The following is a 27,742-nucleotide window of genomic DNA, read 5'->3' on the forward strand; positions in this document are numbered from 1 at the left end:
AGCTACAATAGGTAGGGAAAAAGAGAGTAGGTAGGTTGATAGGTAGAGGGATAGATAGAGAGAAATAGATAAATACAGTAGATAGGGAGAGAGAGAGTATGTAAGTTGGTAGGTAGAGGGATAGAGAGAGAGAAATAGAAAGATGAGAGAAATACAGTAGATAGGTAGGGAAAGAGAGAGTAGGTAGATACGTAGGTAGATAGAAGGAGAGGGAGAGAGAGAAATACAGTAGATAGGGAGGGAGGGAGGGACGAGAGCGTAGGTAGATAGGTAGTGTTTCCAAGTGTATTTATCCATGTGTGGAGAAGGAAATTGCTGACAATCTGCAGCACCTAAGACTTTGTTTCTCCTGGCCCAGCACTTGATCAATCTAATTCTCATCAATTAGTTAAAGAGCTTTCTAAAAGGGGGAAAAAAGTTTTTGCACTCTGCAAACCTCCCAAAAATGGCCCATTTTTCACAAAAATGGGCCCTTTTTTAAAATAAAAGGCATGATAGCCTTGGGGGGGCTTGCAGAGTGCCCCGGGGTGGGGGGGCAAAAATTTTCCGTGAAAATGGGCCCATTTTTGTCAAAACAATTGTATGTGTAGCCTTATGGAGGCTTATAGAGTGCTGCTGGGGGCTGGGAGGGGCAAAAAATGGGCCGTTTTTCACTCATTTCTACCCTCCCCAGTCCCCAGGAGCTCTCTGAAAGCCTCCATAATGGTATGCAAGGCCATTATGGTGAAGGCGGCAGGGCTTCAGGAGGCAAAAAATGCTGTATTTGGTGTATAAGACACACCCAGATTTTCAGCCTCTTTTTTGACGAAAAAGGGTGCGTCTTATACTCCGAAAAATACGGTAGTTATACAAAGTCTTATTTTGAGGCTCTGGTCCACCTTAAGTTTTAGTTACTGTGAAGCCGGGGCCATCTTAATCTTTTGCAGTAAAATAAAAAGACGAAGGAGGGAAGAAAAAAAAGAAAAAACCCTAGTATTTTCCAGTTCTTATCTCTATAATAATTCTTCCCCCCCTGTCACCTTCCATCTCCGTTCAGCCACAGCTGCTTAAAACATATCAATTAGAACAAACTTATAAAGAGCTAGATTCGGGTACATGTCTCTTTTGCCTCCTGTTCTTGCAACTTCTGATTTATGGTAGTTGGTTAATTAAAACTTCCCACACAGTCAAGGTTAGATTATCAGAGAAAAAGAGATCAAAATATTTGGTTTCTATTTGATATCCAAGACCAGATTAGAGTTTATATTGAGCGAGTTCAGAAGAAAAACGTGCTTTTTTCTTGATTATTTTAGCTGGAAGGAATTCAAACAAAGTAAAAATATTGGTTTCTGTTTAAGATCCAAAACCAAATTTAACTTTATAATTATATGGGTTTGTGTTCTGTCCCCCCCTTCACGGCTCGTTAACAAACGCAGGCAGGCAACTTAAAAGGAAGTCTTTCTTTATCAGTTCTCAGTTCAAACTGGGTACGAGCCCAGAAATAACATAAATACAAGTCTCCGACAAGAATGCAAAACAAAACTCTTACAAGCACTGCACTTCTTCCACAGTCTTCACGGATCAGGTTTACATGAAACACCAAAGCACTTATCCAAGTGTAACAAGCATAAATCACGATTAATCATCAAGCAATGTTGTACCAAACAAGGAACACACGAAGGAACGACGTTGACTCCAGCGACTGGGGCGTGGCAGTATCCGTCCTTTTATCTCCAAACTTCCTCCCACAAGCCCCAGCTGCATACTGAATCTTGTATCGCGAAAAGACTCTCAGCAGAACTGCTGAGTCACAACAGGTTTGTAACTGCTCTGCTTTCTGTTCTTCTGTTCAAAAGCGCAGACAAAGAACTTCCGGGGGGGCTGGTGTTACAACCCTCCACCTTCCTTTGTTCTTCTTTTTTTAGGGGGAAAAAAAGTCCCAATCTGACCATTAATTTATTTATGTTCTCAAAATTTCATTGCCTTTTCCAGATTTAATTTATAGTTGTGGGTTAGTTAAATTCTCTTACCAGGTCTTTTATCTCTCCCGGTCTCCGCCTGTTCCAAACTTATTTTGACAAAAAGGTCAGCATCTTGTCAGCCATGAAGGCTGCCACCCCAACTCCGATTCATAGGCAAATCTCTAACCCACAAGAGATATGTTGCTTCTTTCAGGGTCTGATGAGACGCTGCCCTTCTTCGCCCCCACCTCCAGTGTGGGTTCTGATTCAAAAGAATCTTCGGGAATGGTTTGTCAGACAGAGTCCATGTGAGACTCTTAGGAGTCCACGTCTCCCACATCTGTCCAGCTGGAGAACTTCCTGTCGAAATCAGTCTCTCTTCATTATTTTCTTGAAAAGTGTCCTGGGGCAATTTTCCTTCATCTTTTTAGTTACCCAATTTTTCAGAATGTCATTCTTTCAACAATGTTTGTCATGAAGAATAACTGGGAGAATTATGAATAAGTCATTCTACTTTATGTTCTCTGCTTTTATTTTTTGTTAGCATGAAACATAATTCAACAAAAACATCCTAGGATATACGGCATTGTACATTACAGACATTGTAATACCTATAAGCAGTTTTGTTACCATTTACATCGAGTAGACATTTTGATGTCTGTTCTAACACATGTGTAGAAATAGTATGCAATAGACAAGATTAATGTGTTATCTAAATATCTAAAAGTTAACTTTAAACCTTAAAACTTAACTTTAACTGTACCAGTTACCTAAGAATTAGCCAGACAACCCATATATTCATGTTTAATTACAGTGTTGAATTTTGCTTGTTTGCTATATTAAGACCTTAAGCATTGTGTCTCATTAGTGAGTTATCCCAAAAATTGTGATTGATGGCTGTTAGTTCAGAATGAATTCTGACCATCAATATCTAGCAATGATAGCCAGTTTACCACATTGCTTATGGCAGTTCTATATCACTGATCAGTTCATCAGCCACTAGAGGTATGATGGCCTTAATTTTAACAGCATGATGATTTTGCTATTTTAAACTCAGTTTTTCAAAACTCTTATAAATGTGTTTTATTTAGGAGCCTGAAATCATACATGTTGTAGTAGAATTTAATTATTAGCATTATTGAGATTTATGCTACATTTGATTATTTGCAGTTATTTCTTAAATCATTTGTTAATAATTAAATTATTAGAGGAAGAGTGAATAACTAGTTTAAAGGGCAAAAGTGAAAAGCTAAATCATGACTGTATGGTTTAGGTTTATTGGATTTATATGCCGCCCTTCTCCCAAGGACTCAGGGCGGCGTACAACATAAAAGAAAACACATATTACAAAAATTAAAAGGGACATTAAATAAAGTATCCAAAATAACCCCAATTGATATTTACAATAAAAATTTAAAAATTAAATTAAAATTAACAACCAAATTAATCCTATATTTTATTCCTTTCAGGCCAGGCTGGCTTGCTGGAAAAGCCAACTTTTTAGGGCGCTTCGGAAGGACCAGAGTTCGGGGATTATGCAAAGCTCTGGGGGCAGCTCATTCCAGAGGGAAGGCGCTCCCACAGAGAAGGCTCTCCCCCTGGGGGTCGCTAGCCAACACTGTCTGGCTGACGGCACCCTGAGGAGGCCAACTCTATGGGATCACACTGGACGGTGAGAGGCTACTGGTGGCAGTAGGTGGTCTTGCAGGTACCCTGGGCCTAAGCCATGGAACGCTTTAAAAGTCATAATTAGTACCTTGAATCGCACCCGGATGACAACTGGCAACCAGTGCAGGCTGCCTAAAAGGGGTGTAACATGGGAGCAGCTAGGTACCCCCATGATAACCCGTGCGGCCACATTCTGGACCAGTATGTATGTATTTGGATAATCTGTAGAAGTATAGAATTAAGCTGTTGTAAACAATAGTGAGAAAGTTATTGCAAACTATCAGTAAAGATGTAGATTATATTTGCATGCAATATTAAATCAAAAGATGGCCTTAGTGAACCAATTTAGTGCCTAGAGTTGGTTTATTCCTACATATGATGATCTAAACAAACCTGGAAGGGATTAACTTAGTGTTTTGTTCATGTTAGAGTTAATAGCCTATTGTATGAATCATAACTCAAGTTTCTAAATTTTTATTTTGTTTGGATTTATATAATATAAGGCTAGGGTTTGTCATATTTTGCAAATAGAGAAGCACGGGAAAATAAATGGAATACATGATTTGTTCACAATGCAATTTAGGAAACTGGGGGTTCTAATTTAATATTATACACAAATTTGGCCGTAGATTTTTTTTGTTTGTTCCATGTCCATATGTGTACACTTTCTTTGAGAAAGAAAGCGGCTTTTGCCCGCCACACCGCTATGTCCGACATAGGGCGGGGCGGGCAAAAGCCGCTTTCTTTCTTTTGTCTGACATACCGGCGTGGTGGGCAAAGGCCGCTTTCTTTTGCCCAGAGGCTGCAGCCCGCCTGAGCTGCCCACCTCTGAGCCAAAGAAAGAAAGTGCCAGCCCGCCAGCAGAGACGGGTAAAAGACTCGCCTCTGCTGGTGGGCTGCCCCGACACAGAAAAAGAAAGCTGGCGGGCTGCCCTCCCTGTCTCTCCTACCCCCTTCCCTCTCTCTCAAACAAACTCTCTCTCAAATTGAGAGAGAGTTTGTTTGAGTGAAGAAACAAACATGCCCGCGCGCGCACACACACACAAATTACTTATAATTACTTACAAATTATATTAATTTTGAATTCCTCCCCCTCCCTCTGATCCACATACCTTTTCCAGCTGTTTCACAACCACAGAGGATTTCAACTCTGCTCTTGCCTGCCATCATGAAAATGTAAAAATATAAAAGGAAAAAGGCAAGAGCTGCTGAGGTCAGGCTGGGTTAGCTGCTGCCAAAGTCCCCAATGGATGACTCTGCTTAACTGTTTAAAAAAGCCTCTAAAAAAACGCCCTCTACAGGAGGAGGCAAGAGAACCACGTGCCTCATCTACATAAGGAATTTTTCAGCTTTTAACCCTTGCTTACTCTGCTTGAGTGATCATAAAGTCAGACTAAATGAGGCACATGGTTCTCCCGCCTCCTCTTGTAGAGGGCACATTTTAGAGGCTTTTTTAAACAGTTAAGCACTAAGCAGAGAGTCATCCACTGTGACTCTGGCAGCAACTACCTCAGCCTTTTTCCTTTTACATTTTTTTTTCTTTTCATGATGACAGTGGTGAGGCCCTGCCTTCCCTGACTGCATGTCACTGATAGAAATAATAACTAATTATTATTGTTTCTAGTATTCTCAGTAAGAGCCAGTAGTCTTCAGCTCTGAGATATCATCAAGTAAACTAGTATCTTCTGCACACAAATAATCTGATTTAATATGGAGCCAAGTCTCCTCTGATTAATGAGTAAGACAAATTTATTAAATGAGAACTTAGGCTGATCAAAATATTTCCATCTAATGCATTTTAGACTCAGTTGAAAGAGTAGAAATGATGCAATCATAATGTTATTTGGGGTTGAGTTAGGGGTATGAATATAGAAATTTTGTAATTACAAATATTTCAGCTATGGAAAAAAACTGATGTGCGGATTAATTTGAATTAATGGATTTCTCTGCTAGATCTCTCCTCCTGTTCTATGTATCCATTAAGAGAGAAGTATCTAATTTCCATACATGGTAGTGCTAAATACTGGTATAGTTATAAATCAAAATGGTATAGACAAAGAATTTGGCTTGCTTTAGCGCATATTATGATACAAAGAAGTACTTTTCACTGGAAGAGGTCAAATAAGAGATTTTGAATTGCATGTTACCATAAATGGAAAGATATTGTATGTGCTATAATATTTCATTTTTAAAGCATGTCATAATAAACTTGTATTGTTACTGACTGTTTTAGTATAAATTACAGGACTTTGGATGACTTACATTTAACATCTTAATGATTTGTAAAGGGATAAAACAGAGGTATATTTAAAATAACCTATGGTTAAAGGAAATGTATATAAGGATGTATTGCTGCTAGATTAATATGGAATGCTGAATTTGAACAGAACAGAATAACAGAGTTGGAAGGGACCTTGGAGGTCTTCTAGTCCAACCCCCTGCTTAGGCAGGAAGCCCTACATCACTCCAGACAAATGGTTATCCAATATCTTCTTAACAACTTCCAGTGTTGGAGCATTCACAACTTCTGGAGTCAAGTTGTTCCATTGATTAATTGTTCTAACTGTCAAGAAATTTCTCCTTAGTTATTAGTACACTGCTATCATGTCTTCTTAGCCTTTTTCATCAAATTGCAACTGTTCTTCATATGTTTTAGCCTTCAGCCCCCCCCCTCATCATCTTTGTTGCTCTTCTCTGCGCTCTTTCTAGAGTCTCCACATCTTTTTTATATCGTGGCGACCAAATCTGGATGCAATATTCTAAGTGTGGCCTTACCAAGGCACTATAAAGTGGTATTAACACTTCATGTGAACTTGATTCTATGTCTCTGTTTATGCAGCCTAGAACCATGTTTGGCTTTTTTGGCAGCTGCTGCACACTGCTGGCTCATATTTAAATAGTTGTCCACTACAATTCCCAAGATCCCTCTCACAGTTACTACTATTGAGCAAGGTACCACATATACTGTACCTATGCATTTTGTTTTTCTTGCCTAAATGAAGACTCTTACTTTTTTCATCATTAAATTTCATTTTGTTAGATAGTGCCCAATGTTCAAGTCTGTCAAGATCCTATCTTACGCCTAATTCTTAAACATTTGTTAACTGTTGTTGCTATATTAGTTTCATCAGAATGAATTATATGGTGATATAGTTTTACATGTGATCTTATAACCTTGACTATAATAGCTATGAGTATTCAGAAGAAAAACAAAACTCAATATTGATAAAAGCAGACTCTTGTTCAGTCTGTAAGGAGTTATTCTAAGAAAGGGGTTTCCAACCTATTCTATACCCCGCATTTGTAGAATGCTTCTGATATATTTTCAGACCCCTTACAAAAATAAATAATTATATGCATATAATTATGCATATACACTATAATTTTGAAACTTCTAAAACCAAGTTTTTGCAACCCCTGGAATATCGTCTCGCACCCCAGGTTGGGAACCCCTATTCTAAGAAATACCTCCTTCTCCTTCTAGTCTCTGCAACCTCAGTTCAACAAAATAGATTATTTTTATCTTTCAGAAGGCCATTTGCTGTTGTCAGAATGGTTGTGCTTAATTCTGTGGAATATACTGTAGATAAAAATAGATAAAAATAGTTTTTGCCTATTAAATTATATCAAAGAAGTCTCCATGATGATTCAAGTTTGAAGCATTCCAAATCCAAAATAGCTCTACAATCTTTAATTGATTTTTGATTATGTAACACCAAGTTGTTATCAACATTTAGAAATCACATAGACTTATTTTTTCCAAAATGTCCTTATCCTGGCCCTTCATGTCACCCAGTGGTGTTCCCATAGCTTCTATAATCAAGTTTGTCCTTCTTCTTGTCTAGTTTTCCTTTTCTTTTTCTTTCTATTATTCTCAAGGGAGCCATGACATAATGTGTTCAAAACATGACAATTTGTGCTATGATTAATTTGTTTGTTCTCCTCTCTGTCCAAACTATTTTCAAGAATTTTCTGCACCATCAAAATTTACAAACATCAATGATTTTTCAATCCTGCATAATATATATGTTGCTTTTTTAATCACTTAAGCAAAAATAGTAATTATTTCTGTGTGAAACTGAAGGGAGAGAGTCACAATTGTCAGTATTTCCAGTCAGATCTAATGTTGATGAATCCTTAAAACATCAAAATTAGTTAATTATATGTAACAATATGCTATTAAAAGAGCCAGTTACATAGGCTAGTCATCGTTTTGGGTGATAAGTTGTAGGAAAAAAAAGGATGGCAGTGTTGATATCTGAGCATAATTATCTTCAACTCCACAGCAGTGGAACTTCTTAGCTTTGTCTAGTTAATTATATTCAACTATAGTTGAGTATAGTTTCTTTGCTAAAAGTGGCAATTTCCTAATCAATTTATCATTAGAGAGGCTTGAAACAGCTTGCTTTCTGGCTTATTCTGTTCAATTGGTTTTCCCTTGGCTCTTTGCTAAGACTGGCAAATTTAACTAATTTCACTTAAAAGAATCTGTAGACTACAGTGTACTTCCAATCTTGATTCCTTTCTAGGTTCAAGAATTGGGATTAGTACGATACAGTAATGCCATTTCAAATAATGTTGAAAAGTGACAGCAGGCAATTCTACTTAAATAGAACAATCCAATGTCTAAAAGCAGTTCAGGAATTGGGTCATATAGAATACAGTGAACCTTGGTGCTAATCAGATATTGATATATAGTCATAGAAGAACATTCATTAACTTTCCAGAATGAAAGATAATGAATAAAACATTTAAATACTGTTTGGAAAGTTTGAGTGGTATGTTTTTCTTCTCTAATGTGCCATACTGGCTTGTGATCCAGTAATTTCTTCAGGGCCAGTTTGGTGCAATGGTTAAGGCATCAAACTAGAAGCCAGCTGGTGAGTCACATCTTGGGCACAAAGCCAACCAGGTTATCTTGAGCCAGTTGCAGACTCGCAGTACTAGGAAGAAGGCAATGACAAACCACTTCTGAAAACCTTGCCAAGAAAACTGTAGGAACTGATCCAGGCAGTTGCCAGGAATTAAAAACTGATACAAAGGCACACATGAACACAAAGATTTTTCTCATAATGTTTCCAATAATGTGAAGCAGAAAATAGATTTTTAGCGGGTCCTGACATGGTGTTACATTATTTTGAGGGCATTCCCTTCACCTGATTAACTTTTGTAGTCTTCTGAATTTTTTAACTTTGTTTTTTCACTTTTAACCTGTACGTTTTAACCTCGTCCTTCAACCTATTTTTAACTGGGATTCTAGTAATGGGTTCATATTGCCCAGATTTTAATGGGTGGGTATATAAATGTTTTAAATAAATAAATATTGTGAAAAGGTATATATTCCTGCTACTGAAACTTGATAGTTTATTGTGTTTTCATACTGTTTATGGCTTTTAATATCTTCATTGTCCCCTTGAAGGTATTGTCAGAGCACAGAATTATTTTACAACAGATCTTATTAACTCTGAGTAGTACTGACAAGTGTACATTTGCCACATTGTGCACTGACTGCATTTTCTGTACTGACTTTGAGGACAATTTAATGTAGATCATTACTAGAAGCCAAATATTCCTGCCTAGGAATGATCCTAGTTCATATGGCAGGATAGTTGAAGCTGGCCAAAATCAATCTAGGTCACTATTGCTGTTATGATTATATGTTGTTACAAAGGAAGCTGGAGCTTTTATTTTTTAAAAGACTGCAATACGGTTCTCATAATTGGAAGTTATTAAGCACAAGCAAACTGTGCATTATCTTCAAGATTTTAGTATTTAATTTAGCAAAAGCAATAGCAGTTAGACTTATATACCGCTTCATAGGGCTTTCAGCCCTCTCTAAGCGGTTTACAGAGTCAGCATATTGCCCCCAACAACAATCCGGGTCCTCATTTTACCCACCTCGGAAGGATGGAAGGCTGAGTCAACCCTGAGCCGGTGAGATTTGAACAGCCGAACTGCAGAACTGCAGTCAGCTGAAGTAGCCTGCAGTGCTGCATTTAACCACTGCGCCACCTCAGCTCTAATTTGTTTTCTCAATCTGCTTATCTCTGAATGTAATAGGAATACAGTTTCCGGAAGTCTAAATTAGTGTGGTAATTACCTGCTTCGAGTTATGAAGAATTCTAGTGCCAACCTATCACACTTGCATAATAAACAAATTGTAAAAGATTAAGAATCCCCAACAATATCAAGAAAATATTTTAATGTGTGTATCAGGGTTAATTGTTGTCTACATATATGCAAGTTCCACTGTCACATAATTTCTAATAATGTGACAGAATGTATTTATTGGACTAATTCCAAAGAGGGTCTTAATGGCTATGTGTCCATATTGAACTCCTTTCAAAGTTTAAAATAGCTTTTTTTATTTGTTTGATTGCTTTAGAAACTCTTGAAGTGTCTCTGAATACCTTATATTGAAGAAGAAAAGGTGTAGAAATGCAGACATAGTTGGGAAAGAACAGCTTCTGAAGCAGCTATTCTGAAGAACAGCCTGGAAAAATTGCAGATGCTTTGATTATTTGAAAATAGATGGTTGTCACATATTTATGCATGTTCTTTTTAAGCCATTGCATAATCCTAGTATTATGAGTGCACAAATGATTTTATATTTCTTTCTCTTTTGTTCCAGGTGCATTTTGCTTCCACTTCTGGGAGCTAAGAGCCCCCAACAAAGTTACTTTCTCTTGGTGGATTCTGTAGATGAGGGGTGCAATATTGCTGAAGGTGACCAGGCATCTACATGCTTATCTGGAACTATAGCTGAGCTTCTAGCTACTCACTATGAATTTTTCCCCCCATGGTTGCTGCTTCTCTGTTCTGCTCGAAAGCAGAATAAAACTGTCACAAAATTGTTTACAGGTAAGTACATGTTTTAATGATGTAACAGTTATTTCTCATTTGTACAGTGTTTTAAGAGGATTATATAAGAAGCAATATACAGAAAGTATTAAGTATATACTGTATGAAAATTTTATAAATATACCATTAGCTTATATGAACAATCTATATTCTCGCAATATGTACATGTTTTTTTGGATTTATATACTTCAGATGTTACAACAGATAGCACATCTGACTTACCTTATTGTTTGTTGACAAAAAGAACTTAAATGGGTTCAGACTTGGCTACAACAACTGCATTGCTTAGGAACCAAAATTATGATCCTAACTAGGACCATAATTTAGAAGTAATTAGTCAAGGACTACCTACATTTGGAAGGTACCAGGTTTAAGAATGGTGGTTCATACATTTGTGTCTCTTTCTCTCTTCCCCAACCTCCCTGTCACTCTCCTGCTATTGTTCCTGATACTTTTCTTAAATGTAAAGAAGTGTAAGCAGTGAATTTCCAGCTTGCCTACAAAGCTGCTTGTTTTAAGAAAAGGGCTTCAGAAAAATCTATTTTTTAAAATAAAAAAGGCAAATTAGTAGGACAATTCATATGTTTATATTCCTATATTAATGACATATCTAATGCCCAATTGTCACTAATATTAACTTCTGGTAAAAAAAATGTGTATGTTGAGGGGGGGGTGGAGGAATCTAAGTCCACTAGAGAAGAAAAGATTGAAATAACTTCGTGTGACAGACATAATAATTAACATTTGGAACAAAGCACTCAGGAATTTATTTTGTTTTGTGTTACATTTGTTTTTTGTTGCATTTTTACGGAATTATTTTTTCTATCCTCAGAGCAAAAGTTCACAAGTTGAAGTGAATGGATCATAATTAAATTTCTAAAACAATAAAATGTATAAGTTCAGGTATCAGATAGGTTGATTTAGATAATAAAAGAAGAGAGAGAGGAAGCATCTGGTCGTCTAACTTTACTTGAATTGCTTTACAATCACGTAGTAGAAATCATGGAATTTAAACAAAATTTTGCATAATCATGTCTTGGTGTATGTGTATGGTTAAACAAGATTTTCCTTAAAACTATCCGCAGCTATTTTAGCTTTTCCTCAATGATGAAGCGTAAGAGTGAACATACAAAGCTATGCAACCTGGTCATTGATGCTCCCTGTTTTACCTTTGCTATTTGTCTCTATTTCATAACTTTCTTACCTTATTCATTATTACACAGAAAAATGCTTACACATATATATTTCTGTTCTCAAATATGATACAAAATCCTCAATTTTTTTAGAAATCTAGAATATGTCAATTTATTTGCAGAAGATAATAAAGTCAGTCCAGTGGCAGGCAGTAGTTCAGGAGATCACCAAGAGTCAACCACATACACGGACAGAGATAAGTAGGTCACAGATAAGTTGAGAAACAAGACAAAATAATAATAATAAAGAAATTGACTCAAGTTGTGATACTAAAGGAAGAATAAAAATTGGCAACTTATTGCTATAGTAAAGGAGCCAGAAAATCCAAACCTCAGAATGAGATGAGACTAATAAACGCTCTAAAGTACTGAAACAACAAAGATCACCAAACTGAGATTAAAAGACCAAAAAAAATTAGCTGATTTTGAGAAAGAATTAGAACAAGGTGTGAAACAGTGTTGTGTGGAACAGATGTGGACTTGCTCTCCCTAGAAGATTAGTGATAATAGACTTTATTAAAGAACCAAACTTTAGGAACAGATTTCCACTTTTGAAATCCTTACATTCACACTCACCTTTAAAAAAAACTATGCTATGAAGCATTCACTTTGCAAAACAACATCCATTTACTGTAGCTTGTATACAAGTAACATCCTATATTTAAACTTTATTAAATGAAAAACCACAACTTGGTAATAAATGTTTGTTTGTAGACAACCATACAGTCCAATTTTACATTAGAAAATTCAAGGAAGTGACTTTTCTTACCTTAGTCTTGGATTCTAAATTCAATACTATCTCTTATCATGTCAGATTAAATTTGCTTTATATCTCACATTTCTTCAATAACGTTTTTTGGACATAGTCTGTTAAGAGAAACAGACAGTTGATATTGAGCCAAGGTGGCGCAGTAGTTAGGGTGCAGTACTGCAGGCCACTTCAGCTGACTGTTATCTGCAGTTCAGCGGTTCTAATCTCACCGGCTCAAGGTTGACTCAAGCCTTCCATCCTTCCGAGGTGGGTGAAATGAGGACCCAGACTGTGGGGGCGATATGCTGACTCTGTAAACTGCTTAGAGAGGGCTGAAAGCCCTATGAAGCGGTATATAAGTCTAACTGCTATTGCTATTGCGGCTACCATTTTCTGATTCTATTTTGTCTCCTTCACTATTTTTCTTGTCATAAGTATCTTGTAGGAAATTCTCTATCTAAAACTTTTAATCTCACCTAGTGTACAGTTCCTGAAATCATAAAATTATGTTGTGTCATATAAAAACCAAAACAGGATTACTTTCCATAAAAAATTGTTCCATAAGAAATTGTACTTATTATAAAGTCCAAAATCCAAAAGTCCAAAATCCAAAAGTCCAAAATGTAAGTTTCAATATTTCAATTTTATCTGGACCCTTAGCCAATTTATAACTTTTAAAGATCAAAATCTTATTTAGTTTTTTGCTGTTTACATCAGACTTTAAATTATTAAACTTATAATTAGTTTTCTTTCATTCAGGAATGAAGATAGATTCACCAGGTGTTTTCAAAAGCTGTCATTCACAAGTTCTCTAATAACAAGTAGTTAATGAGTTATTTATGAAAGTGATTAGAAAGTGAGACTTGCGTCCTTTAAAGATCTCCATTGTGTTTGCAACAAGATAGCAAACAAAATCCCAGGCAAGCAAAATTGTGGGATGCATCACTAAAGGTATCACCAGCAGGGGAAAAAAGGAGGTCCCTGCTATATAGAGCTTTAGTTAGACCCCATTTGGAATGGAGACCTCACTTTAAAAAATAATAATAATCAGGTTGAGTGAGCCCAGAGATGAGCAACAAGAATGGTGAAAATCTCAGGGACAAAGTATATCAGGAGAGATTGGAGGAACTAAATATGTAGAACCTGGGGAATAGAAAAAAAAGTGGGGGACATGACTGAAACCTTTTATATTAAGAGTATGAATAAGGTTCTAGAAGGCTTTCGATATTAAGCAAAAATCAAGAACATGGCTTAACCACAAGCTGACAGGAGGAAAATTCAAAAATATGTTAGACAGTATTAGTTCACAGAAAGAGTGTCAGAAGCTTGGACCCAACTTTCAGCAAAGGTAGTGGATCAGTTAACAGTAACAGTTTAAATACGAATGCCCATTATCTGACAAAATATTTTAAAAATTCAAAGGGCAGATTCGATAGATCACTAAGTCTATGTCTGCCATCAGTTATCTATGTTTCTGTAGTTAAATCCATTTTTCCAAGAGCTCAAACCCATTGAAACCTTTTGTCCACAGCACATTTGGGCAATCTCCTGTCTTCTCCTTATCCTTCCACCATCTCCTTATCTATAATAGTTCAAAAGAACTGATCTACTCACTAATTCCATGGTCTTTATCACAGTCAGAGCAATCTTCAGTTCACTACACAAAACCTAGAAGTCTCAACATTTTGGGGGTTTTGAAAAGTAGTTTAGTTTTTGAGATCATTAAGACAAAATTATAAAAAACTGAGAAAATTTTTGTTTTTCCAAAACTAAATTGTAGACTGTCGTTCTGGAAAAATCAGGCATATGGGGGGGGGGGGGGGGGATAAGGCCTCTATCCAGCCTTAAAAAGCCTTTTCTACACAAAGTTTGACCAGTGTTGTAACATTTACAACACAGATTCAGGCATCTTCACAGCACGTTCATGTATTAGAATTGTTTCGCTGATATATAAAGAGATTCATCTCGGAGAAATGGTTCAATATTCCTAAGCACCAAATGGTAGGCAGACCTTGAAAAGAAAAAGGAAAATTAAAACTTAAAATCCTTCCCAATCATACATAAAGAGGATATAGATAACATCATAGTAATTGCATAATTTTGGCTGATAGGATTGTTAATTATGTTAGTGTTTTATAGTTATAGAAACAAAATCTAATATCAGCAATAATTTTGCAATTATTGTAAAGAGATGGAAGCACAGGCGTGGATGACAAAATGAATCCATGGCATCTCGGTCTAACTTACTTTAGGAGGGGGAAAACATTCTTTATTATCATGATACTGCCTACTTGGTTGTTTGCTTGAAGACATTTAGAGCATTCTTCTTTATGTTCACATTGGGGAATAATCTCCCCATAGAAGTAAAACAAGGATATAAAACATTTGCCTCAATAGTTATCTGTCAAAATTTCCAGCTACCTTATAAATTATGATTACTCTAACCAATTATTGATAGCTTTTGTTATTTTTATTGTAAACTAATGAGATTGAATAAAAAGAAATATATAAATTCTTTTCAGGTTGAAAAAGTAACATTACATTATATTAAACTCAAAAGAACAGATTAAGGCTTGAAAAGATTTGACCTATATTGTTGTCAATGTAGTTCTACACAGAACTTTGGACTTTGGAATATATATGTAGCACTATTCTATATTTTAGAATAGTTTCATTCAAAGTCAAACTGAATTTGTATGCAATTTGTATATGTATGCATAAGTAAAAGTTATACTTGTTAATTCATTTACATAAATAAATGTTTATTTATTTACAGACATATGCATGTGTTTATATCAACATACACACATATATTGATACAAAATATTTTTTCAGATCTTGCATGTGTTATATCGACATACACACACATATTTATACAAAATATTTTTTCAGTTTTTGAATGTTAATTATTAAAGTATTTGATTTTAAATAATTGCAATATTTCAAGAATTATTAAAATGCCACCTATGCATCAAGAGTACATGAGCAGCATTGTATTTAGTTTTGTTGAAAGGGCATTGATCTTAACTTGAAATCAAATTAAGGGCAGGGAAATGAAAGAATTATTCAAAAGGATAGTATTGAAACTTTGTTCCCCAGAGCTCACAAAACCAGTAGAATCTCTGAAATATTGTGCCTTGAGAAAAATAAGACATAAATATATTTTTAAAACTAGAGAGCAGAAAACTGTAAGATCCTGTTTTATTTTATATTGTTACGTATAAAGGATGATAGATGTGCCTTATGATGTCCTTGTCAGAATGTTTTGAGGAAAACCAATATGTATTTCAGCCTAAGCAGTTTAAGGGAAAAGGGTCCAAAGCTGAAGTTAATATATACAAAAAGAAAGCAAATCCCCCAGGAACTTTTCAAAATTTATCTCGAAATGTAATAGACTTCAATATTCAGGACTCCAAAGTATGCAGCGAGTCTGTATCAGATATTTGCATCTGTCCCAAATCCGATGGGCAAATGCAGGTTTTTAAGAACTGATGTTACTTTCTGCACCACATATAGAGTATAATTGTTCAATAATACCCAGTGTACCATACATGTTTATATGTGAACAGGGCTATGCTACCCACACTGACAGAAAAATACTTTAAAGCAGATTTATTAAGCCTTCTGGATAATGCTTTAGCATAGCAGTTCCCAACCTTTACGCCTTGATGGTCGGGGCGGGCGGCAGCCCACACAAACAGAGGGATGGTATGCATGCTCATGCAAGTTGAGCTGCGTGTGCATTCGCCAGCCAGGTGCTTGCATGGCCTGGTTCCAAACAGGCCATGGACCAGTAGTGGCCCGGAGTTGGGGGACCCCAGATTTACCATTTCAAGGACAGGTGTTTCATTCAAGCCAATATATTTTGTGACGCCCTTCACACAAATTCATTTAAAATTCTTTTATTATATATATATTTTATTATGTTTTCATTCTATACAATCACATATTCACTGTGCTTAATCAGGGCATATAGTATTGAATATAGAAAATGCCCTCTACAATACAAACCCAGTATACCACCTTAACCCGCCATACACCCTCTTTCAACCCCCTCCAACTTTCATTCTTCCTTCTCACACACCCCTCTACGCCTACTTCCCCTCCCCTTCTTTTAACCTTGACCCTATCACACCCTCTCCATTCCCTCCCTCCCTTCTCCTCCTCCTCTCTCTCACCCTCTCCACCCTCCTTCTTCTTTCACTCGACTCTTTCCTTCGGTATCTATTACCTTCCAGTATATTCGGTTTGTTCTATTTTCGCATTAACATTGAAAAGCCACAGTATACAAATACAATCATGGAATTTAACACATATTGTATTTCCCCCCCCCCCCCCTCCCCCTAAATCCCCACCTCCCTTCCCTCCCCCCGACTTCCCAAAGACCATACGTGGTATAATTTTTGAACAATCACAGTCTAAGATATCTCTACATTGAACTCAGCTTCTTACTGTTACCCAAATTTTAAACAATTTAAATTATTACTGATACTAAGCATAAGCTATCTGGAGTTTCTTAGTCCCATATTTACTTTTTATGTAATCAATCCATTTTTTCCAGTCTCGTTTATATCTCTCGTTTGAATGTTCTTTGAGATATGCAGAGATTTTGGCCATTTCGGCTAAGTTCATAACTTTCAAAGTCCATTCTTGAATTGTAGGTAAATCTTTCTTCTTCCAATACTGCGCCACCAAGAGTCTTGCTGCCGTTATTAAATACAGAACCAAATTAGTCTCTGCTGCTGTAAAGTCAATACATATACCCAGTAAAAACAACTGGGGGGTAAATTTTATCTTTCTTTTAAAGATGTTTTGCAGGATCCACCATATTTTTATCCAAAATGCCTTGACATTACGACATGTCCACCATATATGAAAATATGTAGCATCACAAGAACCACATCTCCAACATTTAGGTTGAACATTTGGATACATAGAGGCAAGCTTTTTAGGATCTAGGTGCCATCTATAAAACATCTTATAAAAATTTTCTCTCAAGTTTTGTGCTTGTGTGAATTTCACATTTCTTACCCAGATTCTTTCCCATGTTTCAAGCATTATTGGTTCCTCGATATTCTGAGCCCATTTTATCATACAATCCTTAATCAGTTCCGTTTCAGAATCCATCTGTACTAATACATTATATATCCTCTTTATATGCATTGAGCTTTGATCTCTTATTTGTTTAAACAAGTTATCCTCAACTTTTACAAAGCCAATTTTTTGATCTATTTTCCACCTAGCCTGTAATTGACCATACTGAAACCACGTTTGAACTACCTTCTCTTCTTTAAGTACCTCTAAAGATTTTAGTTCCATCACCCCTCTTTCTGAGATAAGAAGTTGTCTATAGGTGGTTCTATCGTGTTTTTGTTCTACATTCATATTTTCAATTGCATGTCTAGGAATTGCCCACATGGGCACTTTATCATTTAATTTATGTTGATATTTTTTCCAAACCCTCAATAAAGCATTTCTTAAGATGTGATTTTTAAATTTCTTATCCGTTTTTTTGTTAAATAACAAGTAAGCATGCCAACCATATAACAAGTCATATCCCTCGATATTCAAAATCCTGTCATTAGTTAGATGAATCCAATCACTAATTGCAGATAATGCCACTGCGTCATAGTATAATTTTAAGTTAGGTAATTTCAATCCTCCTCTTTCACGTGCATCTTGCATTATTTTCATCTTTACCCTCGGCTTCTTTCCTGCCCACACAAATTTATTGATACCCTTCTGCCATTCTAAAAGATTCGCATCTCTTTTAAGTATTGGTAACATTTGAAAAAGAAATAAAAATTTTGGTAAGATGTTCATTTTTACTGCCGCTATTCTACCCAGCAAGGACAAATGCAGTTTTTCCCACCTTTTCAACTCCAACTGTGTACTATGCCAAAGTGATTCATAATTATACTTGTATAATTTCCCATTTGAGATTAAAATATTAACTCCAAGATATTTAACTTTTTTAACTACCTCACATCTTAGCATCGCCCCCAGTTCTTCCTTCTGTTTGATAGTCATATTTATAGCTATTATTTTGGTTTTTCCTAGATTTATTTTAAATCCCGAGACTTGACCATATTGATTGATCGTATTCAATAATACCCTACTAGTTTCCTGCGGTTGTTCCAATATTATAACCAGATCATCCGCAAATGCACGGACTCTATATTCTTGCTGTCTAATTTTAATCCCTTTTAGACCGCCTAGGCCCCGTATCTTATTCAACAGTATTTCCAAAGTTATAATAAACAATAATGGGGACAGAGGACAGCCTTGTCTTGTGCCTTTTTCAATTTGAAAGGAGTCTGTCAGACTTCCATTGACAATGATCTGGGCTGTTTGCTGCTGATATATTGCACCAATTGACCGTAAAAAACCATCTCCTATCTGCATTTTTTGCAATGTCTTCAGCAGGAATTGCCAGTTAACTCGATCAAAGGCTTTCTCCGCATCCAGAAATATGAATGCGGCCGGAATTTGATTGTTCTTTCCCAGGTATTCTAAAGCGTTGATAATTAATCTAACGTTGTCCTTTATCTGTCTGCCCTGTATAAAACCAGTTTGATCGGTATGTATCAGTTGTTGAATTACCCCCATTAGCCTATTTGCTAATATTTTAGTAAAAATTTTATAATCTACATTGAGTAATGAAATAGGTCTGTAATTTTTTGGTTGGGTAAGGTCTTGGTCTTCTTTGGGTATCAACGATATGAACGCAGTCTTCCACGAAGGAGGCACTTTCCCTCCCGATTGAATTTTATTGAATAGTTCTCTGAGGGGTTCTACCATTTCTAACTGTAGATTTTTATAATAAACAGCTGTTAAACCATCTGTGCCTGGTGCTTTCCCTAACTTTAATTGTTTAATTGCCTGCAAAATTTCCCCAGAGGTTATAGGTTGATTCAGCTTATGCCTATGTTCTTCTCTAACTAGGGGGATTTTCTCTTTATCTAGGTATTTGTCTATATCTCCGTCCTTAATTTTATCCCCTTTATACAACTCTGTAAAAAATTCCCGAAATACCTTTTGAATCTCTTCCTGTTGAAACACTTCCTTCCCTCTGTAACACAATTTGGATACATTTCGAGCTTTCCTTTTTTTTCTAATCTGATAAGCCAACCACCTACCGGGTTTATTTGCATTGCAGAAAGTATTATGTTTAGCATATAATAAACTAATAGCTACCTGGTCAGAGATCAGCATATCAAACTGAGATTTTAATATAGCAATTGTTTCCCTAATCTTTGTATCTCCTGGATTCAATGTTAATTCTGACTCTTTCCCTTTAATTTCCTCTTCCAATTCTTTTCGTTTTTGCCCTTGTTTGTGTCTATGTATTTTGTTTATATTCATTAATACTCCTCTCATATACGCTTTGCTTGCATCCCATACATATTCCAAAGATGTACCCTTGTTCATATTGAGAACAAAATATTCCGATAGCAATTTTTTACAATCATTAACATACTTTTCATATCTAAATAAGTTTTCATTCAACCTCCAGGACCTTCTTGGCTGGGCTACCCTTCCCAATTCCATCCAGACTGGATTATGGTCTGAAAGAACTCTCGCCATAATCTTTGTCTTCTTCACCCTACAAAGTAAATCATTTGTAATTAGTATAAAATCAATCCTTGAAAGAGATTGATGTCTATTGGAAAAAAAGGTAAAGTCATGTTCTTCTGCATGCCTCTCGCGCCAAGCGTCTCGCAATTCAAAGTCGTCCAGCATGTCAAAAAAGGCTTTGGGTAACTTAGCTCGAAATTTGGTGTTCGGGCGAGCTGTCTTCTTATCTCTTTTGGTGTCGATCACGCCATTCCAGTCACCCAACAATATACAAGACTCAAAGTCCCACTGTACTAATTTAGCGTGAAGATTTCTATAAAATCCATCTTGTTGTTGATTAGGAGCATAAATTCCCAAAAGTAACGTCTTTTTCCCTTCTAAGATTAAATCTAATGCAATATATCTTCCAAAGGGATCTGCTTCAATTAGCTCAGCTTTAATGTCTTTTCTTAAATATACTACTATGCCATTTTTCTTTTCCATGGCTGAGGTCGCAAAATGTTGGCCCAGTTTGGGGTTAAACAAATATTTTTGATCGGTTGATTTGATATGAGTTTCTTGCAAGCAAATTATGTCATTCTTAAACTGTTTGAGATAATGAAATATTTTCTTTCTTTTCTGTGGAGAGTTCAGTCCGTTAACATTCCATGTCAAAATCTTAGTTGTCATTTTTGGTTGCCTGAAGCTTTTTTAGAGCCTCCCGCAAGGCCTGTCTCACCTTTGGTTTGGCTCCTCCCACAGCTTCTGAGCTTGTTGCAGTAGCTCCTTGATCAATGGCCAACGATTGTTGAGATTGTTGCATAGTAGCTTGTTTATCCGTTTGTCTGGTGGTCTTACGGTTGGATCTTTTTTCCTTGACTCCTTGCCCTTCCGGAAGAGGGAGATGATACATTTTATCTGATAGTTGTGTGGTTTGCTGTTTATCTTGTTCGTCTCGTGGTTTTTCACCATATCCCGAAGGTTCAGGGTATCCCATCTTCAGAATCCTATGATAGAAATCACGAGCTTTCCATACAGAGCTGAGACGATATCTTTGTTTGTCCATTGTAACTGTAATACCGAATGGGGCATCCCATCTGTACTGTATCTGACGCTTTCTGAGCTCTTCCACCAGAAAAGCATAATCTCTTCTGGCTCTTAGCATCTGAGGTGGTATTTCTTTCAAAACAATCAGGTCCTGTCCACCAATTTGAAGCTTAGTATTGTAAGACTCTTGTAGTATTATATTTCTAGATTCTCTTGTAACAAAGTATATTACCACGTCTCGGGGAAGTTGCCTTTGTTTTGCCGCCCATGAGTTAACACGAAAAATCCTGTCAATCTGCCAATCAAAATTGGATCCCGGTTTTCCCACCAGACGGTCAAAAGCTTCAGAAAACATTTGCTTTAAGTTCTCCTGCTTTTCTTCACGCAGCCCCCTCACTCTTAATGCAAGCTCCATCTGCTTATACTGTATCATAATAATTTGTTTTTCAGCATTGTCAATTTTTTGTTCCACCATTTCAGTTTTGGATATCAGGTTAGTTTTAGCTTCATTGAGAGTTTCTAAATTATCTTCCATTCCAGAAATATATTCTGTTATCACATTTACAATTCCCATCATATTATCATTCATTTTAGTGACCCTGGTATCGAATTTGTCATATAGAACTTCCATCTCACTCCTTATTTCATCTTTGAAATCTTTAATCATTTCTTGATTCTGTTCTCTGAATTCTTTAAACATTTCTAAGTTCTGTTCTCTGGATTCTTTGAACATTTCCAGAAAAAATTCTTTTGTTAGTACATCTCCACTAGGGGGCATAGATGGTGGGGGCTGCAACTTTGTACCAGGTATGGGAGACGTTTTCGGAGGTAATTTGACAGAGGTTGATTTGGATGCCATTATATTTTGGTTTTAATTATTTGTTCTAAATTACTAATCCACTGTGCTATGTGGAGAAAAAGAAATTCCTCCCCCCCCTTTTTTTCCTTCTTTTTTTTTTTTTCAAGGGGTTTTACGGAGGATTTCAAAAGAGAAAGTCCGTTTGGAATGTTTGGAATGTCTCTTTATCAACAACAAAGCGTCTTGAAAACTTTAAGGGAGTAGCTCTAATTGAATTATAAGAAATTATTTCTTTGATTCTGTAGCAGGAAGCCGGAGATAACAAATGCAGAAGCTGTAAACGCCATTTTGAAAGCAATTAAACAAAAGAGGTTTTTATAACATTGAAGCTGGTATTTCAGATAGAGAAAAGTTTTAAAGTTCACAAGTTGGTCTTTGCTCGTATTGATTTTTAATAGTCTCTTTTCTAAAGATTGTCCTGAGGGGGAGGGGGTCCTGTCTAATGCTGTGAATAACAGCTGCGAAGTTCAGGTCGGAGTTGAATGACTCAGCTTTGGGTTGATCCTCCCCCTCCGTCCACAGCTCACAAAAAAAACAAACTGTGAACTTCAAAGAAGATTCTTACCAGCTGAGATTCCTCACTGCTTTTTTCTTGTCTGAAAAAAGAGTTATCTTGTTGATATTGAGCAGATAACGAACCTGAATTCTGGGGGCAGCTCTGTTAAGCTGCCGACCGGCGACAGGCCACTCCCCGGAAGCCAAATTCATTTAAAATTCTTAACTAAATTGAATACAATCTGTACAAATTCAGTTTCCAGATCTCATTGAAATTTTATCAGCCTTTAATTTCTTGTTGTTTAAGTGTTGACAATTACATGTAGCATTTTAAAAGAGGATAAATACAAAAATAATAAATTATTCTACTATAGTGCATACAGATACTCTTATGTTTGGGTTCTGATTAGATTAGTACTGTAGAAAAAAATCTATATTCGAGTCTCTTCCATATACTTACCTGCAAGTTTGTGCATGTATATATGAGGAAGAGACTTAAATATATACACAGACTTGAAATGGACAATTAAACCAGTTTTAACAAATAACAGATTTATTATTTACAGGTACTTGTACAACTGCAAGGTCTGTGGTTTGACTTTTATTAAAATGATATTGTTAAAAGGATTTGATTGTCCAGTTAATGTTTAATTAGTGATTATTTATTTTGAAAACATATACACAAACTGCTAATATACCTAATACTATTAAATTCAACTTAGCTTGGTGATGCAAATTATTCATATTTACAACTCTGGAACATTGTTCATCATTTAGATTACAAATGTAAAAGATGCACTGAGTGAAGGACAGATATGAGGTATGTTAATTATAGAAAAAGCAAACAAATTGAAGATAATAAAATGCACTGTTACAGCATAGTCTTGCTAATTTAATAGGAACAGCTGTGTTTGTGTGTATGTGTGTGCGCGCGGGTGTTTGGCATCTTTAAAAGATCTGTTGTATCTCTAAAAGCTTTATGCCAGAGTGAATTGTTAACTTTGAAGGAACCAATGTTTGGTATTAATGTTCCTGTCACATTAAAGACTAAAATATCAGAGACAAAATAATACTTTCAAGATTCACAAGATACCGGAATCTATGTTTGGCATAGATATGTTGATATAATCAACAAATATATAATGAGCCCTGGTGGTGCAGTAGTTAAAGTGCAGTATTGCAGGCGAATTCTGCACACAGAGCCTGAATTTTGATCCTGATGGGGATCAAGGTTGACTCAGCCTTCCAAAGTCTGTAAAATGACCCAGATTTGGGGGGCGGATATGCAAATAATGCTTCTACTGTAAGAAAAATCTGAACAATGCAGAATTTGCATTGTGAAATAGACTTTTTTTTAAGTCTTGCAGAATGTAAGAATGTATTTTCACATGTTGTTTTGATCACTATTGTTAAAAATATAATGTTATTTATCTCTTGTATGTGAATGTAGTTAATAAGGAGATGTATTCAATAGAAATTGCAAGAAAACTATAACACTTCTAAAAGTAATGCCAAATTTAAAGCCATCATTTGAATGACACAAGGGAAAAAAAAAGGTATGTATGTCTGTATGAGATTGAGCTGATAAAAGAATGTTCTAATAATACAAATAAACTTTATTTTAAGGAAGTTTCCGGACTGATATCTTTCCAAGGTCATGTGTGCTGAATTGGAAACGCTATATTGTACCAGTTGATGACACTTATTGAGCATAGTGTCAAATCAAAAGTATTATTTTAAAAAAGGAATAATTAATAGTAAATTTACAAAAATAAAATAAAAATATAGAACTACAAATCAACAAAAATTAAAAACTAGTTTTTATAATATTTCTCAATTAATAGTACTACTTGGAACCGAAATCTCTATAATTAAACAATGTGCCCATAAAGCACAATGTCCTCTGGCTGTGCCACTGTGTGGTTTTCAGTGCTGTTGTTAACTGAATTCCACAATGTCATTAAGTGTGACATCACATGGTCATATTCACAATCTCTTGCCAGCTACCCCATTGAATTTGCTAGTAGGAAGCCAGCAGTCACAAATGGAAATCATATGATTGCAAGATTCTGCAATGTCATAATTGCAAAGACTACTTGTTCTACCCATTCAATGCCATCATCAATTTTAACAGTAAATGAATGACTGGTCATCAAGTGAAGGCTATCAGCATTATAATTGTGCACATTTAGAAACAATTTCAGACAATGAATCAGAGTGATCTAAAAGCCTTATGAAGAACTGTGGCTTCAGCCAAAGTGAAGCTAATTGCTCAACCCCAAAGCAGTTAATGCATTATACTGGAGAGTGTTAAAATTGAGAAAGTTCTTGTACCCATAAAGTCATATTAATGGCATCACAATCAAGCCTGCATTAGAGATTACAAAGGCTGGATTTGTACAGAACAAAAAAAAGTACTGGAGTCTATTGGAGTTCTAATAGCAATAAGCCATTTGTTTATATGTTAGATTTTCTCTAGGATTTCAGGGAGATATCTAAGGCATATTCTCTTAATTTTACACACAATGACTGTCCTGTAAAGAAAGTTGAATGGAAAGGTAGTTACTGATCCATAGTCCTACAGTGAGCTTTCCTATAAAGTTAAATATTCTGAATATTAACCTGTAAGCTAGAACCAATTTGCAGCCCAAGTGAGCATGCACGGAGCACAGGTAGCCTGGAATATCTTGTATGTTGCTTACTAACCAACTAGAAGCCACCTGCATCATTAAAACTTGTGGAATTAGCTTCAAAAGCAGTTATGTGTTGGGCACATTAAAGTAATTTCAATACAAATTTATTAAATGAGAAATGATTCCATCCCAGTGTAATGTTCACTAACTTGTATTATTTTTCTGTTTTAGCTACATCCAACTACCAATTGACAGATTTAAATTAAGCATATGATTATACTGCGGCCTTGTAAAGCATTTCCTGAATACAGGCTGGTCAGGGCTTAGCGAAAGTTAAAACAATAGTGCTATGTTGAACAAATCTTATTTCACAAATATAATTTGAAGGACAGAGTTGAGGGTCATTTTGTGAACTGAAAAATGCAAAGTCAGTCTCTTTTGATGTGAGTTATGTGACAATCACTCTTATGATCTGATTGAAATCTGATTTAGATTTTGTTCATGTATTCTTAAGAATTTATCAGTGACCACAAACCAAAGCAATTTTAACAAATTAGAATGTAGATAGATGATCCATGGATTATTATTCCATTTACTATTTTCTTATTTGGCATTGCAGAAATGTTGAAGCCTTTGTGAAATAATAAATCACCAAACAGCTGTTTCATTAGCACCTGGTCTTAATTATTTTAGCATTGCTAAAAGGGCTATCTGTAATTATGATTTTAATTACTTCCCACATCTATAACTTCTAATGAATGATCAGGATTCAGAATAAAATGCTACAAGCAATTTTTTTGTGTATATTCAAAAGAACTTTAACTATAATCTGTCCATATCAATTTCATAATGCAAAATAAACTAGAGACTTTAGCCTGAATAAAACAAAAACCTACAGATGGCAAAGGTTGAACAATGCATCATTAAAGTTGGGAATAATTTAAATCAAACCGTCATTTCCAGGTTTACAGGCTTTAGCTTTAGTATTCACAAGTTGTTCATTTCTTTAAAAAAGTATCCTAACTATTGCATAGATGTTGTTATGTCTTGGTAGTTGCATGGCAAATAGGTGCTTAGATTAGTAGTTCTTTCTCAGCAGCTTCCTTTAGGTTGATTAATTGAAATATATGTATTTATTCAATTCAATGAATAAAGGAGATTTGAGTTCAGGATAGAAAAATATCACATGGTCCTTAACAGTTCTTTAAAGTAGATAAATACAACCTCAAATGAACAGCAACACATAGCATATTACACTGTCATTATTTATTTTACAAAGAAAGCCAAAATGGAGAAGCCATGTGTTTAAAAACAAAGTACACCTTATAATTCAATAGCCTGTAGAACCACTTTTAGCAGCAAAAAGTTGAAATGTTTCTTGTATGACATTATTAATCTCTCACATTGTTGTGGAAGAATTTGGGACTACTTTTCTTTATAATATTTCTTCAATTCATTCAGGTTTGTGGGCATTTGTTTGTGTACAGGTGTCAGCCTCTGTTTTGCTGCTTGCTTTCGGCTGCCATTGAAACGGGAAGGGGAGGGCATGGTATTTGGGTGGGGAAGTATTCAGTAAAGAAGTGATTGTAAAAAGGGAGTTGTTCTCACCATCTACTGTGCATGCTGCAGATAGAGGATTTGCCACCAAGGCCAACTGTCCGGCATACCAACCTGATGATGCTTTTTGAAGATGTCTCCCACATGACACCTGAGGGATGTGCGGATTGGACCATGGGATGGGGTTACCAGGGGGAGGGGTTTGGGTCACATATTGGTATCTATGATTACGCACACTTTTGCCTTAGATCTTGCTTTGCTTAGCTGCTATCTACTCATGACCAGTAAAAGTACTCTTAATTCTGCAAAATGGAGTTGAGTGGTTTCTTTCTTGGTTACTGAGGGAGGCTGCCTTGACAACAAGGCTCTTGCGGTCCCACCACAGCATTTCAATTGGGCTGAGCTTTGGAGTTTGACTGGGCTATTGCAAGACCTTGATTTTCTTTTCCAGCCATTCTGTTGTAGATTTGCTTGTGTCTTGGGCTCATTGTCTTGTTGTATGACCCCTTAGCTGTCAAACAGATGGCCTCACATTTGACTCTATAATATAGAGACATTTATGGTATACAGAAGAGTTCAGAGTCAACTCAATGACTGCAAAGTTCCCAGGTCCTGTGGCTGCAAAACAAGCCCAAATTATCACCCCTCCACCACCATGCTTGATGGTTGATATGAGATGTTTGTGTTTATATGCTGTGTTTGATTTTTGCCAAACATGGCATTATGCATTATGGCCAAACATCTCCACTTTAGACACATCTATCCGAAGGACATTGTTCCAGAAGTCTTGTGATTTGTTCAGATATAACTTTGCAAATCTCAGCTGTACTGTCATGTTCTTTTTAGAAGAGGCTTTCTCCTGGCAACCTTTCTAAACAAATTATAATTGTTCAGTCTTTTTTCTAATTATTCTGTCATGAATTTCAACATATAACTGCTTATTGAGGCATGTAGACTGTGAGATGTCACTGTTGCATTATTATATGTGGTTAATCTTTGGTGAGATTCACAGCCTTTGGGACTGGTTGGTAGCTCAACAGCTCGAGTCCTAACCAAGGACCTAGGAACTGTTAAGGTAACGTCGGAGGATATAAGCTGTTCTAAGTAGGGTGGTTTTTTGTAGAATCAGAATGTTCAAGTCTGATAAATTTAAAATTTCCAAATAGCGAGGTAGCCCTTTA

At 36.0% G+C, this 27,742-nt stretch overlaps 1 protein-coding gene across 2 annotated transcripts in view; it reads left to right on the top strand.

Moving 5' to 3' along the window:
* ANKRD50 (ankyrin repeat domain 50) overlaps window positions 1-27,742 on the top strand; it is a 61,138-nt gene that overhangs the window by 15,418 nt on the left and 17,978 nt on the right. For both annotated transcript variants that reach the window (XM_014073337.2, XM_014073344.2), the window contains exon 3: window positions 10,240-10,469. In XM_014073337.2, coding sequence (XP_013928812.2) covers window positions 10,240-10,469 — 230 coding nt within the window. The remainder of the gene's footprint in view (window positions 1-10,239; window positions 10,470-27,742) is intronic.

The sequence above is a fragment of the Thamnophis sirtalis genome, unplaced genomic scaffold (genome assembly GCF_051295495.1).
Source record: "Thamnophis sirtalis isolate CommonGarterSnake01/CBP01778 unplaced genomic scaffold, rThaSir2_p1.2 scaffold_10, whole genome shotgun sequence".
Classification (NCBI taxonomy): domain Eukaryota; kingdom Metazoa; phylum Chordata; class Lepidosauria; order Squamata; family Natricidae; genus Thamnophis; species Thamnophis sirtalis.